The sequence below is a fragment of the Pristis pectinata genome, chromosome 3 (genome assembly GCF_009764475.1).
Source record: "Pristis pectinata isolate sPriPec2 chromosome 3, sPriPec2.1.pri, whole genome shotgun sequence".
NCBI lineage: Eukaryota > Metazoa > Chordata > Chondrichthyes > Rhinopristiformes > Pristidae > Pristis > Pristis pectinata.
In genome coordinates this window covers 126801975-126821726 of record NC_067407.1, presented here as the reverse complement: position 1 = coordinate 126821726, position 19752 = coordinate 126801975, and the positions used below count along the sequence as shown (strand labels likewise).

At 41.5% G+C, this 19752-nt stretch overlaps 1 protein-coding gene across 1 annotated transcript in view; it reads right to left on the bottom strand.

The window, feature by feature from the left end:
* The window catches only part of edaradd (EDAR-associated death domain), a 64733-nt gene that overhangs the window by 3036 nt on the left and 41945 nt on the right, over positions 1–19752 (bottom strand). The window contains exons 2-5 of the mRNA XM_052011335.1: positions 13359–13411; positions 11299–11347; positions 6890–6969; positions 994–1045 (exon numbers count right to left, since the gene is read on the bottom strand). Coding sequence (XP_051867295.1) covers positions 994–1045; positions 6890–6969; positions 11299–11347; positions 13359–13411 — 234 coding nt within the window. The remainder of the gene's footprint in view (positions 1–993; positions 1046–6889; positions 6970–11298; positions 11348–13358; positions 13412–19752) is intronic.

The window sequence follows — 19752 nt, the reverse complement described above, 5'->3', positions numbered from 1 at the left end:
CTGTATCTGTTGAGGGGATACCAGCAGTTGCGGAGAAAAGAAAGCAAAGAAGGAGAAAATCAATTATATTGATAGAAAAAATAAATATAACCTAACACTTTTAGTTCTCATCCACTTTTTAGTGACTGGTTTTTCAAGTATCTTGTACTGTGAATGCATATAGAGGCTCAAATGGGATAAGGAAACTGAATGTGTCAGAATATTTCATCAATGGTAACAATAGTAAGCAAAATAATCTGTACATTATAGATTGATTACCCCCATCCTATTGTAATCCAAAGTGCATCACATGCTTTGTAGGCCAATCGCATACCTGAAGTTTCTGTGAGTATGAACATTGCTGGTTCTCAAGGGCCTCTGTCATGAACTCTGAAGTTACGCAAGACTTTGCCATGGCTTCCAATTGGTGCATACATGTCTGACATTGAGAGAAGTATGGAGATCTGGTTGACATGGGTGGGTGACTGTGCATGTGCTTCCAATGTTGGGGCAAATGCACATGCACCATTTGAAATATGAAAGGTCTTGGGAACCACATTTGAAAAGGTCTGAGTTTTCAAGCAACATCAATATACAATATGTTGTTATTGCCCTGAACATTGTTGCAGCCTACCTCTCTAGTGGCACCCAAAGCCACTGCTAGAAGGAGAAAGTTGCTGCACACTCCAGGACACAGGAGTTAAGACTTTATACATGATTTCTCTGGTTTATCCAGTACATGGTTTATCCAATTTCTCTGGAACTTTGGATCCAGAGAACAATGAAGAAAAGTAGTGCAAGCAACCCAAGAACTGAGTAGCGAAAAATAAAAGATTAAAAACCTGAAACTGCAGAAGAAATAATGAGGATGACAGCTAGTTTAAACAAAACTTTGTTTATACTTTTAGTGTAATGTTTGTCAAATTACATTTGATAATGTGGCACTCTATTTCAATCTGAATAAAAATGGGTTTTTAGTTATGACTATGGAATTATAAAATTGGTTCATTTTACCTTCTTCTGATAAACATTCTCCTTCAATGTATTGACTCTCATTCTCTTCAGGCTGAATGAAATTACAGAACAGTGAAGTTAGTATTATGGTAAGAGTATACAAAATGGATTTGTAGTTTGGGGAAGAATACTTAAACAAAAGAATACAAATGCATTGTTTCACAGATATCTTTCTTTCAACATGCATGTGTGAGATCAGACCAGCTGTAATTTATTGACACACAAGATCCACTGCATTCAAATCACTGCAAACAAATTGTCATCTGTGAGTAAATCACTCCTTAAAAAAAATGCAAGGGACATTTTCAATAATAACGTTGGGATACTGGGGAATTCTCCATTTCATACAAGTCAGCTTAAATAAATAATGTTTGTACAAAAATGTGGTTTCATCCAATTATCACTTATAACTTTTTTTATTCTTCAACCTATTCCACAAGCAGTCTAATTTCATGCAATTTGTACCTCAATTCTTCTGTGCAGCAGTCAAAAATCTGACATTGTGTTGACAAAAATGGTGTTAACAATTTTCAGGGGAGCCATTTCTGAATGAGTTAACAACACTCATTAATAACATATAGACATTTTGGTGCAAGAATTGTACTTACCCCAGTGCTGTTTTTCTGACTTTCAGCTCACTCAATTGACAATAACAGTTGTGCAAAGCCCAAAGTTAGTTTCTGATAAGATTTTCAACTACATTGATCTGTAACTCAACTGTTGCTGTTCACTCATGGAAGAATCAGTTTCTAATCACACTGAATGCTCAAAATAAATGTTATTTAAAGGGTCAGATGCATCAGTCCTGCAGTCATCTCTGCCAAACAAACATCAATTTGATTGACCCGATTTATGATCCGAGTAACCATAATCCCTCACATTTCCAGTCAAAATTAAGTAGTCAGAAACAACAGATGAAAATGCTATACAAAATCCTGCAAAACAAAAGTGGTTCCATCTTCATCAGGTGAGAATTAAGTAAAAAAAAAGAAAAAATTGACAAACTGGTTGGTACGCAAGGAAGGAAGTTGCCAGAATGGCGTTTGTAAGTGCCTATGTTATTAATGTATGTCTGCACTTTTTGGATTCCTGCATTGCAGCCAAATGCCTTTTTCAAGTGTGAATGAAAAGATTGCATTTATCAAAATGGAATGTCTCTCACTCTTCTTGACTTCTGCAATGCAAGAGTCCTGAGGCAAGGTTTCTGAGAATGAGGGCAACCTTGAATTCCACTGTGAGAGCAATGTAGGCACTTATCTTGTTTGCTACTAGATTTTTTTTTGCAAGGAGGCTCCTTCTCCATACATGGTTCTTCAGAAATTTGGACCATTCCTCTGCCCCTGTGAGTATTTTGCCATCATTTCAGGATGCACATAACTTGTCAACACTCTCTAGTAATCAAACACAGGCTGGTTGTATTTGAGCGAGATCCTTTAAGAGGTACTTTCTAATGTTAGTGCTATGATGAAGAGTGCTACAAATGGAGGAAATTTGCCATCTAATGTCTGCTATTCCTGAAACAGAGTGGAATCACACAAGGCAGCTTGCTAACTCTGTTTCAGAACTGGTGCTAATGAAGTATGTCATTTTTAGTAAAAGATTTTTGAAACAGCATTAGGAAGATTGTTAATGCTGTTTTAATGCCAGAAAAGTGGCATGGACATATTTCTAGGCCATGACCTTTATCTTTGTTGTTTCCAAACATTGCCCTCTGCTGATGTTAACTTTATGTTATTAAATCATGAGAGAAATTTTGATTCACCTTCCTGTGGCAAATGCTGCTTGTAAAATAAATGCAGGTATTCCCTGATTTGTAAAAGGATTGCATTCCTGAAGGACTGTTTTGTTAAGCGAAAATTTATAAATTGAAATGTGTGGTTGATGGTTCGTGTGCGCTCGGTGGGCCAAAGATTCCGTGCTGAACCCTTTCATATACCAAGTGAAACATACAAAAACCTTAGTGGTGTTGACAGGGTGGATGTGGAGAGGATGTTTCCTCACTTGGGAAAACATGAAACTCAGAGTCACTGTCTCAGAATCCAGGCTCACCTATTTAAACAGAGATCTGTGAGTTTTTGGAACTCACCTCCTCAAAGGCCAGTGGAACCAGAATCTTTTTTGAGGAGATTCTTGATAAGCAAGAGGGCAAATGGTTACCACGAGTAGGTGGAATGCAGAGTTGGGGTTGTAATTAGATTAGCCATGATCTCACTGAATGGCAGGGCAGGGTTCAAGGGTCAAGTAGTCTATTTTTGCACCTAATTTGTAACTTCTTACCTAAGTGGTAATGGTGGCTTTGCATGGTGTGGCAGCGGGAACAGCGGGAACTAGTGTTCAGATACTGATTGTGGTGATGAATCAGAGTCTGATAGAGTTTTTGACATTGATGTTGGAGAATGTCCCTGTTTACCATTTTTGGGTGGCTGATGAGCAAGACTTGATGGAACTTATTTGATAAAGTTTCTTGTAACAAAGCACAGCAATTTCTATCATGTGGCCTTATTTAGTAATGCTGAGACTCATACTGTCCTTCAAGATGGCAATCTCTTTCTCAGTGTAGAAAAACGCCTCTGAAATCCTTTTTATAGTTAGTTGTTTTGGTGGTGATACTGCTGCATTGGTGGCTTCTTGTTCCTCTTATGATCACTGTTGCTGAAGCTTGTACAAATCCTTATCTGTAAACTCTTCACCATGAAATTTTGATAACTTTTCCATGGCATTCCACGTTATTTCATTAAACTCGGCCTCATTTGCCAACTTGCCAATGTCTTCTTGGAGAACTTGCAGATTTAAAAACCCATGGGAGTTGTGTATGTACTCTTGTTATGATTTCTTTCATTTGCCATCTATTAATGCATTGTTTACATCATCCCAGGAAGCACTGATATAGCTTATAGCTACCTTGATATTGTACCTCTCACAGATTTCCAAAATGATGGGTTTGTCATTGCCACTAAACTCCAAATGACTTGACTCATTATACGCTGCCGGTATGAACCCTGAACACAGTGATGGTATTCTGGTCCATGGTTTGTAATAATGAAATGGTGTTAGGGAACAGAAACACAACCTGAATGTTATCAGCATCACCTTCAATGCTGAAGGGATATCTGGTGGTGTTACTGATGTTGGGCAAGACTCTATTGTCCAAGTTATTCCTTGCATTCAATTCATTCATTCAATGAAGGTTGAGAGATATGATACAATCTTGGATGACCAGCAAGTCTTCTTGACAAATTGCAACACCACTGGAAGATTGGACTTTAAGAATCCCTTTAGAGATGTCGAGTTCTCTGAGTGGCAGATGAAGAGAGGCCTAAGTTTTCAGTCCCCCTTGGCATTGCCTCCTTCTGACTAAAGCAACCTTTGGTTGACTTGAAGCCTGGAGAAGTTTTCTCATCCTTCAAAATGAATATCCGTAAGGGTATCCACTTCCAAAACAGCCCTGTCTCATCCATGTTAAACATTGATATAAGAGAGTAGGCACCTACCTCAATGATTCATTTGAATTCCTTTGCAAAGCTTTCTGCAAGAAGTGTATAGGTCTTCCCCAGGTTACAAATTCTTGACTTATGGATGCCCCACACATACAAATGCATTTGGGAGATGTGTGGGATGGATAGGAATGGATTTGCTGGCTGTTGCAGGGCTGCAGGCATCTTCTGCCAGGGGGGAACAGAGCATTCCCATGTGCTTTCACTCCCTAACACCCCTCCCTCCACTAAGCCACGACAATATAGGGGCTAGGGTGAGCCAAGCAGAGCTGGGAGCGCTGATTGGACCTGCTCATTCATTCACTGAGCCAGTTAGGCCGGCTAGCAGATGCTCTTCCAGCTCTTCCCATTGCCTGCTTGTTCTCCTGTCACAGCTATTTCTGTCATTACCTGGGGACTGCCTGCATTTGTGTTTGCTGTCTCCCTGCAAGATGAATATTATGCATCTTTCTTGAAATGTTTAAATCAGCTATGGCCAGGTTTGAGTGTATCAACATTTTCAGAAGCTCCATCATCTGCCTTTCAAGTCTTGTCTAAACAACCTTGCTTTTTCCTAGATGATCAAACTTATGGCACATTCTATTGAATCTGTTTTTTGACATCACACTGAACCCTTTTTCCTTTTTCTCAGTATTAACACCTCTGTTCTTCATAACACATAATGCACATACAGGAGTAATATATATTCGGCATTCATGTTTTAATTTGTCCATGTTATTAACATCGTTCTCATCGCTGACAGTTACAAGATTTAACAAATGGCTGATGTTCACTGAATGCTCATCTTTTTCGCTTCCGGCATGGTATTAAGGCTATCAGCTTGCTGTTATCTCTTTGAGGAGATACTGTCTTCAGAACTACTGAGCATTTTGAAGTCATCCCAAAGGATGTACAGAAAAAGTTGTGATAAATTCCGCTAACAGCGAAACTCTGTGACCTTGAGAAAGACAGAATGTCTTGGAAGGGCGTACGAAATTGAGGTCAAGCACCCTAAAGGTGTTGTAGCAAAAATTCATAAATCAAACATTCGTAAATCAAGGAATACCTCTGATCCCCAAACTATACATCCAACTATACCATGATACAATATACTCTTTACTTGATCATTCTCTCAACTGTATATAGAAAACTAAAGGAAAATTTTAAGTGATAAAATCATAGAATGATACAGATCACTTGTGCCATGACTTTCTCCATGTAACCCACCTGGTTTATGTCTCTACCCATAGTCTTTACTATTCATCCTTTTCATGCAACAGTTTAGGGAAGGATTCAGGGACTCAACAACACCAGCTGTAGCAAAGAATTTTGCTATAGAATTAAACATCCTAAATGCCCTTTTAAAGAAGAAGTTTTTTTATCATCTTGAATGTATTCTCTTGTATTAATGTCTCAATCAATTAAGTGGCATATTTCTGTTGTTCCATTATTTTATTAATATTTTCAAAAAATTATGTCCTTATAACCTCCACCAGACCTTCTTTTAATTCTAGTAGTAAAAACCACTAACTTTCCATGTCTCTCTTCACATCATTAATCCCTCACCTATGGTGAGATTGCATTGTAAAGATATTGTGTGTTTTTTCTGTTTTTTTTTATTCTTTCTGATCCATTGGTGTTATGCTGGATCAGACTTGAAATGCCCTAAATGCTTAAAAGTATTTTCTATAATTTCTGAAGTTCAGCTTGGCTCTGAGACAACAATGAATGCTCTCCACAGAAAAAAAAGATGGGAGATATGCCATAAAGAAAGCAGATAAACAACTGTCAATGCAGAAATATATTGAATGTGCAGATTGAGAACAAAGGAAAGAAACTCTGAAAACTGACAGTAAGACCCAATGGGAAAGATGCCTTTGGATGTGATTTACGTGTACTTGAGAAAGAAGACTCGCTCTCAATTCTCCAATAACATTCCATATTAAATATCACACTGTCTCAAGCAGGGCATTTTCTTGAAATTAGATACCATTTTCTTATTTAATCATTCCTTACCCAAAGCAAAAGACAGGATTCCCCAAGGCCAATCAATGCAGAAATTAGGAGATGCACAAAATCAAGTTGCTTGCCATTCAATTTTCCTTTTTCTATGACACAGTACACAGATGTGCTAAAGAGCCTTTCAAATGCACTGTAGGCTGTTCCAAAGGTTTTCAGCACAAGCTGGCGTTGCCATTCTGCTGTTCACATTACTTTGAAGCCACCTTATTTTAATATCTCACTTCAGAGGGTGAACGAGGTGGTATTGTCACAAGACCCTTGGGCAGATTGTGGGAGGGGAGAGAAATTAAAGCATTTTTTCAACAAGCTGGCTAAACTGAGGGCAGAATACTTTGAAACTTAATCTCTGCATAAGCTCATAACTAAGGAAGGGAGTAAAGCAGAGATAAACTTGTCCCTACCCGTTTTGTCGTCCAAGGCTTTGCAATTAATTGCTCCAGGTTAACTGTTGCTGTATCCTGTACTGGGAGATCTGAAGAACCTGTCAGTGATATTAATTGAGCATTAGTATATGCTGATAGGTGGCAGTACTCAAAAACTGTAATAACTTCAGTATGAAATACACCCACTCCCCTCAACATCTCCCAACTTCAGATACACTACACAGGGAATGAATATTTCTTGAAAAGCCTCTCTTGATAAAATCCAGAAACGCCTCCATGACACCACCATGACATTTTCGAGCCACAGTTTACACACTTCTGCTCAGCAGACGACATGGTAACAGAGCATTGTGGAGCTTGGGGCTCCAATATTCTGCACTATAATCTGACAGCTCATAGGTTAATGCATGCAGTTCTGCACAATGGCAAACCCTGACACAGTAATACTGTGAATGAGAAATAATGAATGATATTTCATTACATGTCGGAGAGGAAGCTAGAAAGGGAGAATTTTTTGCAGCTTTCATGTTTCTCCATCTGCTCTACCTTAGTGCTAGGGATTGTCTGAAAGAAAATCCACTGCCTGACTTCTTCATTTGAAGAGCTTATGAAAAGAGTGAGGGTTGGATGGATTGGACGAGGGAGCAATACAAGAGATTGAAAGTAAACTGACAGTAGGAATTAACAGGTCTTTAAGTAGCTCACCAGAATGAAAATTATCTAAAAACTGGAACATTTCCACTCATCTGGCTTCAGAATCATGCACTTTCAAAACAGGTACTGTCAAAGGTAAACAATCCTTGCAATTAAGAAGCTCCTTACAATCCCAGCATCACATTTCTATTTCCTACATTTGCCATGTTTGTAGCCTCTCTTTTTAGTAAGTTGTGACTCAAGGACCTCAACATTATACACAAAGCAATCTGTATGATTGTGTGATCTACAGCCTATCATGCACATCAAAAATCCAGACCTATCATCAGTGCTCCATAGGCTCAGTGCATGTGCCTTTAGGAAGAACTGCAGCAACTTACCAAGGCTTCTTCAACAGCACCTTCCAAAGCCTGGACTTCCACCACCAACATGGATAGATAGGAAAGTGCATAAGACAACATCACCCCTCAGCAAGTCATACTACTTCCAAGCTTCGGCATGTATCGCTACTTGTTCATTGCTAGTAGATCAAAATCTTACAACTCCCTACCCATCAGTGTCACATGGACAGCAACAGCTCAACAAGGTGGCTCACCACCACCTTCTCTAGAACAACAGAGGATGAGCAATGAGTGCTTCTTTACTGGTGGCACCTGTTGAATTAAAGGTGCAGTGCCACATTTATTGCAAAGAATCACTCATTTCACACAGCCAGCAAGGAACCAGTATGTGAGATCTTCAATAATGTTCCAAAATGCCACCTATTTACCAAACACATGCTCACTGATGCTGGTGAATATTTTTTTGCTCTCCTTGGTTGGACAATGATTGAAAACAAGTGGAAACTATACATTGCTATTATGTTAATGGCATAGTAGATTAATGGCTTAATAAAACTAAAAAGTGAGTAAAAACTAGTTAGAGTTTAATAAAAATGACAGAGCGTTCTAACAGCCTGAAAAAGACCCATTAATTCCCACTCTGTTTTCTGTCCTTTAAGCAATCATTCATCCATACTAATATGTTGACCCTAAATCAATTGCCCATATTTTAACTAACATCCATTGTAGAGATTGAGAAACCAAAAAGAAAACAAGAAACTAACAGGATAGAGACACATTGCTAAAATTGTTTCAGATGACTATTTTTCCAGGTTGTGTTAGAACCAGTTAATCAGTTACAAGGGGGTGGTCATTTAAAACTGAGGTGAGTAGGGATTTTCTTTTCCTACAGAGGGTTGGTGAATCTCTGGAATTCTCTACCCCAGAGGGTTGTGGATGTGAATTCATTAGGGCAAGTAAAGAGGAAGTAATTGATATCTGGAATGAGCTGCCAAAGGAGGTGGTGAAAGCAGGCATAGTAACAACATTTAAGAGGCATTTGGACGAGTACTTGAATGAGTAAGGCATGGAGGGATATGGAATTAATGCAGTCAAATGTGATTATATAGATGGATGTGATGGTCACATAGATGCTGTGGGCCAGAGGGCCTGTTTTTATGCTGTACAACTCTATAAGTAGTTACAATTATGGAAGGTCAGGTAACTGATGACTATGGGGAACTAACACAGAAGAGATGAGATCTGGGGCTGATCAGCCATGATCATTTTGAATGGGGGATAGGCTAGAGGAACCAAGTAGCCTACTCCTGCTTCTGTTTCGTTATGTTCTCAATTCTGATGCAAGGTCATTAATCTGAAAAGGTAACTCACTTTTTCTTTTCCCACTGATGCTACTTTACCTTCTGGATATTTCCAGTATTCTCTTTTATTCCAATAATTTCTGTGTTCTGTATTGCCCTGTTCCAATGTTGTTCTTTATTCTCACTCCACTGTTCTCATTCATCTCTCTCAATTTAAATTTCCTCCCGACAGACTAATAAACCTTCTCCTCTCTCAGGCAGCATCACCATACTTTGTGTCATTCAGTGTCTTTTGGCCTTCACTCCATCATAGATCTTTTGTCCCTCCTCCTTCTCGCAATTTAAAACATGCTTATTTTCTCACTTTTCCTAGTTCTGATAAAAGGCTTCTTTCTCCACAGATACTGCCTGACTCGCAAACTATTTTCAGCATTTTCTCTTTTTATTACCCAATATGGAGGTGTGGATGAATGGTGACCAAGGTGGGAATTAAATTATTCAGATAGGGAATGGTACCTGAAAGAAAGGACAAAAAATTGGGAAGTACTTAGAGGTGAAGGGATGGGAGAGATTATCCTGATAATATATTAGTCACAAGGAATAATCTTCACAAAGTGAAAAAGGAGGAGCAGTGTGGGGAAAAAAAATTGTGGATCTTATAATTTGCATTCAATTTCATTCACTTGGATGCTGGAATCACATACTTAAATAAAGCCATTGGGAATATCAGAACATAAGAAGTGGGAGCAGAAAGAGGCCTCTGATTTTCTGAGCTTGCTCTGTAATCATCAAGAGCATGGCTGATCTTCCACATCTAAGCCATTTTCCAGTGCTATCTCCACCGCCCTCGATTCCCTTATTAGCCAGAAATCTACCTTACTTTGTTTTCACTGAACTCAATGACCGTATCCCCAAAGCCTCCTGAGTAGAGAATTTTAAATATTCACCACTCTGAGTAAAAAAATTAGTGCAACATAGATCAGCTGGAAAGTTGGGTGGAGTGGTGTAGATGGAATTTAATCCAAATAAGTGTGAAGTAATGCACTTTGGGAAGTCAAATTCTGGTAGGACATATAGTGAGAATGGTAGGTACCTTAGGTGCAGAGATGTACAGAGGGACCTTGGGGTGCAAGTCTATAGCTCAATGAATATAGCATCACAGGTGGATACGGTAGTGAAGAAGGCATTTAGTATGCTTGCCTTCATAGGATGAGGTATTGAGCATGAGAATTGAGACACTGTGTTGCAGCAGTACAAGTCATTGGTTAGACCGTACTTAAGAGTATTGTGTACAGTTCTGGTTTCCACCCTACAGGAAGGATGCGGTAACAATAGAAAGACTGCAGAAGGGATTCACCAGAACGTTACCTGGAAGGGAGGGCTGTAGTTATAAGGTGAGTTGATAGGCTCACTGGAACGGAGGAGGCTGAGGGGTGATCTTACAGAGGTTAATGAAATTATGAGGGGCATAGGTAGGGTATGTATTCAGAATCATTTTCCCAGGTCAGGGGAGTCTAGAAGTAGAGAGTGGAAAAACTTAAAGGAGATCTGAGGGAAAAGTTCTTCACACAGGGGATGATTATCTGGAATGAACTGCCAGAGGAGGTGGTAGAGACAGATATAATTACAATGCTTAAAAGGCATTTGGACAGGTACTTGGATGGGAAAGACATTGAGGGATAGAGGCCTAATGAAGGCAAATGGGATTAAGTGTAGATAGACATCATGGTTGGCATGGACAAGGTGGGCCAAAGGGGCCTTTTACTGTGCTGTACAATTCTATGAATAGGCAGAGTTAATATGGTTTTTGAAAGAAAATTAGTGTTTTATAGATCTGATTTTTTTTTGATGATGTAACTAGCAAGGTATTGATGGGAAATCTTATCTTTGTTTTTTCAAAGGGTATTTGATAGTACCAAAAAGATCATAAATAAAATAAGGGTTGATTAGTTTGGGGACTACATATTTGCATGGTTAGAGAATTGATTGAAGGGAGGGAGAGCGAGAGAGAGCGAGAGAGAAGAAATAACCTGAAATGACAGCTTTCATTCCATGTAAAACACATTGCAGTTGTCTCATTAGGTTAGGTGAAATTTGTCTATATGTGTTCTTGGGTCAAGAATATGGATACCTTTAATGGAAACACTGTGATCTGTAGCTTGAATAGGGTATTTTTCAATCTGTGGACAGAGAAAGATAAAAGTATTAATTTACACATTTTCAGTCTATCTTCTTGTCCTCACGTTGGTTTAACAGTGTACAGCTGCTGCCACTGGTATATGGCCCAAAAGAAGACTTCTTTACATAAGTGCATGGAGTGTATAGGAAACATATGAATGAATTTTGGGTACAATTCAACTTAGTTGGTATGACAATAGCCATTAATGAGACATGGCTAAAAGATGGGAACCTTAACTCAATTATAAGGTCCATGGGAAGTATTTGGAATCTAGTTAAGTGGAAAGAGTATCTTTGGTGATTATGCATTAATTTACTTAACAGTTAGAGATCACAGAACAAAAAGGAAGAAGCAGCAGATATTTTATGTGTCGAATTAAGAAACAGAAAAGTATTTAAGATTGTAGTAGAAGCTGTGTACAAGACCAGATGAAAAGTGTCAGATTTTATTCATCAAGAGATTAGATAAGCACGTAGTAAAGGCAAACTGGTCTTAATAGAGGATTTTAACTTACTTACAGCTTGGGATAAATGAAAAAGCTAGTGAATTTCTTGAGTGATCAGGATAGTTTTCAACATGCAAAGTGTGCTATAAGTTTGACACTTCTTTTCGCAAATGGCAGTTGATACGTCACTTGTGCCAATTGTTTATTTTAAATCTGAGATTTATATATTTCTTCAAACCAAGAATATAACGGAATGTGGAATAAGGCCATGAATTGCATGTGAGTGAATCTAGGAAAATAGAATTACATCAGGGATCAGTGATGATCCTGTTGGAGAACGCAAAAAAGCTGCAGAAGTTAAATGGTTTACCTCTATTCCCATGTCCCTAATGTTTGTGCTGGAAGACAAAACATCCTTCACTGAGGGAAAAATATGCAAAGTCCAAGTGCCATTGACATTATTTTGTAGTGTGGCAATGAAGAAGCGGTATTAATATGACACCTTTCATATCCTCAATATGTTTTCCCCAAACTAAAGATTACCTTTGAAGTGCTATCATTGTTACTTTACAAATCAGGCAACCAAATGGTGCACAACAATTTCCATCAACTCATGGTCCACCCTTCTGCTCAACCCTTAATTCCCATTGTGATCAGCATTAATAAGGTTGGCAATTGCCAGACATGTCTCCAGAAGAAAAGAAAAGGGGAAAAAAAATCTTGGACAGCACAGTCACAAAGTTATGCACTTCCTCAGAGTCAACTAGAAATACTGTTGATGAAAGTTATACCCAGTGATACTTGCATGAGAGAAGGGGAAAGAAAGTATTCTAAAGTTTGTAGCTTTTCCTCTATTTAACAAATGTCCAACTATGGATCGTTAACATTCATAGCTTCTAATAATACATTAAGCATCAAATAACAGTGGTGCAAACATAGAGATGCTATTCTTACCACTGGTTCACACCTGAATAAGTACTTTTAGGATAAATCATCACTGCCACAATGGTTTGGACTTCATTGGGTGCATAAGTGCCAGTAATTTTCAAGAATCCTGGCCGCACTCCACTGACTATTTTCTGGCAGTTCTACACTGCTGGACTCCACATGGTAAGTTGCAATCTTAAAAAATGTTTTTGAGCATCAGACACATTTGGAAACATTACAAACTTTTAACACCTTTGACAGCCAGCAAAGTTGGGGGTGGGCTTTTGTCAGCTGTCAAAGGCTTTCTGGAACGGGTTTGTGGGCAGAGCTCATTCTGATCTACATCACTCCATTATATTGTTTAAAACTCTATCACTGTTTGTGTTTTGACAATGGACTCAGTGATCATCTGGGTAAGCATGGTCAGTCCCTAGATTTGGGGCCATCAGGATTTGTGAGTATGGATCAATATCCTTTATGCAAATTTCTTACATCCAGAAGTATTTTTTATTTCACAAGCATTATGGAAGCTGACAATTCAACATCAAGGCAATTAAGTGAATTAAGCAGAGTCCACACAATCCATACGTATTAAATGGGCAAGTCCTGAAAAAGTTCATGATGGATACATTAACCATACCTTTTCTGAAGGGACACTGGGATCTGTATCCTCAACAGCAACCCGGGGAACTTCTGTTAAAAACAAATAAGAAAACAACTCATCAAAAAGAATGATTTTTATAAATATAAAACAACACAATTGTGAAAGTTGTAACAAAATAAGCATATAAATTTACAAACTCTCAATGCAGTGTGCTGGAATTGAGTTTAAACTTGCTATTAATCTCAGGCATATATTCATAGAGGGTAGTGAAGAGAATCAGAGATCTTCCACAAAGTAGAGATGGAAAATTATAAAGATTCCTTCAAACCAGCAGACATATGTTTCTTTGACCACAATTTTGTAAGATTGGTGATGGTGCACAGGCAGATCATCTGACTGAGTTGTGCTGGTATGGGAAAAACTAGAACAGGAGAAACGTCAAAAATAATTTAAATAAAAATCAATGGGAAATGTGAGAATATATACTATGGAAAGATAGACCATGAGAAATTGGGATTGTCAACACCTACTTCCTGAGCACAACAAGTGCAATTAGAGCTCTGAAATGGTACTCATGGCATAGAACCATAGTACAATACAGCACAATACAGGCTGTTCGGCCCACCATGTTGTGCCACCCTTCAAACCACACCTAAGACTATCTAACCCCTACCTCCCACATATCCCTCTATTTTAAATTCCTCCATATGCTTATCTAACAATCTCTTGAACTTGTCCAATGTATCAGCCTCCACCACCACCCCAGGCAGCGCATTCCATGCACCAACCACTCTCTGGGTGAAAAACCTCCCTCTGACATCTCCCTTGAACTTCCCACCCATTACCTTAAAGTCATGTCCTCTTGTTTTGAGCATTGGTGCCCTGGGAAAGAGGCGCTGGCTGTCCACTCTATCTATTCCTCTCAATATCTCGTATACCTCTATCATGTCTCCCCTCATCCTCCTTCTCTCCAATGAGAACAGCCCTAGCTCCTTTAGTCTCTCCTCATAATCCATACTCTCTAATCCAGGCAGCATCCTGGTAAATCTCCTCTGCACCCTTTCCAATGCCTCCACAATCCTTCCTATAATGAGGCAACCAGAACTGGACACAGTACTCTAAGTGTGGCCTAACAAGAGTTTTGTAAAGCTGCATCATCACTTTGCGGCTCTTAAACTTGATCCCCCGACTTATGAAAGCTAACATCCCATAAGCTTTCTTAACTACCCTATCCGCCTGCGAGGCAACTTTCAGTGATCTATGGATATGAACCCCCAGATTCCCTCTGCTCCTCTACACTGCCAGAATCCTGCCATTTACCTTGTACTCCGCCTTGGAGTTTGTCCTTCCAAAGTGTACTACCTCACACTTCTCTGGATTGAACTCCCTGCCACTTGTCAGCCCAGCTCTACATCCTATCAATATCCCTCTGCAAGCTTTCTACAAGCCCTCCACGCTATCCACAACACCACCGATCTTTGTGTCATCTGCAAACTTGCTAACCCAGCCTTCCACCCCCTCATCTAAGTCGTTAATAAATATCACAAAAAGTAGAGGTCCCAAAACCGATCCCTGCGGGGCACCACTAGTCACAGCCCTCCAATCCGAATGCACTCCCTCCACCACAACCCTCTGCTTTCTACAGGCAAGCCAATTTGAATCCACATGGCCAAGCTTCCCCGGATCCCTTGGCGCTCTGACCTTCTGAAGAAGCCTACCATGTGGGAACCTTGTCAAACGCCTTACTAAGATCCATGAAGACCACATCCACTGCACTACCCTCATCATCTTCCTGGTCAACCTCCTCAAAGAATCCTATCAGGTTGTGAGGCAAGATCTTCCCTTCACAAAGCCATGCTGGCTGTCCCTAATTAGTCCGTTTCTCCAAATACTCATAGATCCTATCTCTTAGAATCCTTTCCAACAGCTTACCCACCACAGGACGTAAGGCTCACCGGTCTGTAATTACCCTGGATATCCCTACTACCGTTTTTTGAATAAGGGGTACAACACTTCACCACCCTCCAATGCCTCCGGTACCATCCCATTGACAACGAGGACTCAAAGATCCTACACAGGTGGTTCAGCAATCTCCATCCCTTGCCTCACGAAGCAGCCTGGGGAATATTTCCATCAGGCCCTGGGGACTTATCTGTCCTAATATTTTCTAACAGCTCCAACACATCCCTCTCTCTTAATATCTACATACTCTAGAACATTACCCTCACCTACACTGTTCTCAGCATCATCAAGGCCCCTCTCCTTGGTGAATACTGGAGAAGTATTCATTGAGAACCTCACCCGCTTCCACAGCTTCCAGGCACATCATCCCACCTTTGTCTCTAATCAGACGTACCTTTACCCTAGCCATCCTTGTGCTCTTTACATACAAGAAAAACGCCTTGGATTCTCTTTAACCCTACTCGCCAAAGCTTTTTCATGTCCCTTCTCGCTCTCCTCAGCTCTTTCTTAAGCTCCTTCCTTGCTACTCTATATTCCTCACGAGCCCTGTCCGATTGTTGCTGCTTACACCTTATGTATGCTGCCCTCTTCTTCCTAACTAGTTGTTCCACCTCTCTCGTCACCCACAGTTCCTTCACCCTGCCATTCCTTTCTGCCTCACCGGGACAAATTTATCCCTAACATCCTGCAAAAGATCCTTGAACATCGACACATCTCCATAGTACATTTCCTTTCAACATGTCACTCCAATTTACACTCCCAAGTTCTCGCCTTATAGCCTCATAATTCGCCTTCCCCCAATTAAATATCTTCCCGTTCTCTTTGCTCCTATCCCTGTCCATGACAATTCCAAAGGTTATGGAGCAATGGTCACCGTCCCCCAAATGCTCACCCACCAATAGATCTGTCACCTGTCCCGGTTCATTACCTAAAACTAGACCTAATATGGCATTCCCTCTGGTTGGCCTGTCAACATACTGTGACAGGAATCCGTCCTGGACACACTTAACAAACTGAGCCCCATCTAAACATTTGGCACTAAGTAGGTGCCAATCAATATTGGAAAGTTGAAGTCTCCCATTATAATAACCCTGTTATTTTTGCATCTCTCCAAAACTGCCTCCCAATCTGCTCCTCAGTATCCCTACTGCTACCGGGGGGGGCCTATAGAATACTCCCAGGAGAGTAACTGCCCCTTTCTTATTCTTAACTTCCACCCATATCGACTCTAGAGAGGATCCTTCTACATTATCTACCCTTTCTGCAGCTGTAACAGTGTTCCTGACCAGTATCGCCACCCCTCCTCCTCTTCTCCCCCCTCCTCCTCTTCTCCCCCCTCATCCCGTTTTAAAACACTGAAAACCAGGAATATTCAATATCCATTCCTGCCCTGATGTCAGCCATGTCTCTGTAATAGCCACAATATCATAGTCCCATGTACTTATCCAAGCTCTCAGTTCATCTCCCTTATTCCTGATGCTTCTCGCATTCAAGTAAATGCACTTCAGCCCATCCACCTTACTACTTTTGTAGCCTGTATTCTGTTTCTCCATCCTCAAAGCCTCTCTACCTGTCAGATCTGACTTTTCCCCATTCCTTCTTCTCTGACCTACGCCTCCGGTTCCCTTCCCCCTCGCAAATCTAGTTAAACCCTCCTGAACCACCCTAGCAAACCTGGCCGCAAGGATATTGGCCCCCCTCAGGTTTGGATGTAACCCGTCCTCTCTGTACATCTCCCACCTTCCCCAGAAGAGATCCCAATGATCCAAAAATCTAAAACCCTCCCTCCTGCACCAACTTGTCAGTCACGCATTTATCTGCCATCTCCTCCTATGCCTCCCTTCACTATCAGCGTGGCACTGGCAGCAATCCCGAGATCGCTACCCTCGAGGTTCTGTTCTTCAGCCTTCTGCCTAGCTTGCTAAACTCACTTTTCAGGACTTCATCCCTCTCCCACCTATGTGTTGGTACCAACATGAACCACGACTTCTGGCAGTTCTCCCTCCCGCTCTAGAATCCTGTGGACCCGATCAGTGACATCCCAGACCCTGGGCACCTGGGAGGCAACAAGCCATCTGAGATTCATGCTCACTGCCACAGAACCTCCCTGACTATCGAGTCCCCTATCACTTCCGCCTTCCTCTTCTCCTCCCTTCCCTTCTGAGCAGCAGGACCCGGGTCCCAGTGCCACAGACCTGGCTACTGCTGCTAGGGCCCCGGCAGGTCATCTCCCTCAACAGTCTCCAAATCGGAAAACATGTTACTGAGGGAACAGCCTCCGGGATCCTCTGCTCTATCTGCCTGTTCGTTTTCTTTTCCTTTTCCCTCCCCAGACAGTCACCATTCTATCTACTTCCTGGACTCCAGAATTACCTGCTCTAAGGGGGGGGGGTGGGGGGGGGGTGACCGTCTCCTTATGTACAGTATCTACAAAACCTCCCCCTTCCCTGATGGCTGCACAGTGTCTTGAAGCTGTAACTCCAGCTCATCTAATTTGAGCCGAAGTTCCTCACAGCCTCAAGCACTTACTGCAGATGTGGCCATCGTGGACCGCAGCAAGGTCCACGGGCTCCCACACCAAGCAGCTGCAGCACACCACCCTGTCCTCCACCTGAACTAATTCCTTTTTCTCCCCCTAGTTTTTCCTACTTAAATACTTATCACAGATGTGATACTCACAGCATGTGAGCACTTCTGTGGGATATCTGCAGAGGCAGTGGTTATCCCCTGGAAACATTCAGAGCAGAGAGGTCACGTTGATTAAATTACATTGATTTGATGCTACCATTGCTGGTTTGGAGTCAAACCTTCTGTCTATGCCCTCAATGTGCTTCAGGATCTTGAAGGACCCTCCACCAGCACCACTTAATGGTGTTATAAACTACTTAAAGGGTGGTTGCCAATTGAGATTTTCCAGCAATTTCTAAAGTTCTGCTGATTTTGGCGCTCACAGAAATCTAAAGTAAGTGTGCATGAGAAAGTCTGAAGAACTTTCTTGCCAACTTTAATCTTTCAATGCGAACCAATGGCTCTTGAATGGAGTGCATTAGGCGGCATTTACCTTGTATACAGTAGAACTGAGGGAATAATTGGGGCACACAGAGCAGACAAAGCACTGGAAAAGGAACACAGAGGGAAAGGGCTCTCAGCAAGTGGCCACATCTATCCAGTAAGTTCAGTAAATAAATAAATAACACTCCTATGTGAACAACATGCAAGGTTTTGCATTTCCAAAAAGATATCTTCATTGAAATCTGCTTCTTGGTGCAGCCTCAATTGCAGGGAAGCAAGTGCATTGCCAGTGCCAGTCAAAGCAACAATGGCAAAGAATTTTCATGTATCTGGCTCCTTCCGGGTTAGAGCTGGAAATATTTGCAATTCCCAAATACTGACATACACAGTTGTATAAGTGAGCTCACTGAGGCTCCATGTGCAAAGAAACCCAACTATATTTCATTCTTTCTTTCTAAGACAGCAGAAGCCAGTGTGCAGGCACGGGAAGCGGCAGCAGTGGGAAGAGAGCGGAGAGTCACCTGACCCGGCGAGTTTTTGTTTCTATCTCCATTTGCTTGGAGTTTTTAAACCAGAAAAGGGAGGTAGTGTCCAGTGGAGCGGCCATCGTTGGAGCGATCTAGGGTTTGATTGGGAATTTAGAGGCTTTGACTCAAGAGGCTTCGACGAGAAGAGGCTGAGTCAAAGAACAGGTAAGGAGGGTAAGTTTGTCCTTTATTGTTGATGCTGTGGCCTTGATTCCCTTAGTACAGTGTAGGCAGGATGGCAGATACGTCAATGGAATGCTCCTCCTGTAGGATGTGGGAATTCAGGGAGACTGATGACTACACCTGCGGGAAGTGCAGCAAATTTTGACTCCTGGAAGACCGGATTAAGGAGCTGGAACTGGAGTTGGAAGAACCGAGGAGCATCAGGGAGGCTGAGCAAATCATAGACAAGACTTGTGAGCAGGCGGTTACACCCAGAGGGCAGGATTCAGGAAGTGGATGGGTAAGCACCGAGAGAGGTAGGGGAAAAAGAAGTCAGTGCAGGGTCCCCCTGTGGCCATACCTCTCAGCAACAAGTATACCTCTTTGGATACTACTAAGGGGGATGACCTATCTGGCACGGCGGCAGCAGCCAGGCCAGCACTGTGGTCAGCTCTGAGCTCAGAGGGAAGGGTGAAGTCAGGCAGAGTGATAGTCATAGGGAACTCCATAGTTAGGGGGACAGACAGGAGCTTCTGCGGCCGCAAAGAGACACCGGGATGGTGTGGTTGCCTCCCGGGTGCTAGGGTCCTGGATGTCTCGGAGCGGTTGCAGAATATTCTTAAGGGGGAGGGTGAGCAGCCAGAGGTTGTGGTACATATTGGCACCAATGACACAGGCAGGAGAAGGGTAGAGGTCCTGCGCGATGAGTATAGGGAGTTAGGAAGGAGGCTGAAGAGCAGGACCTCGAAGGTAGTAATCTCTAGATT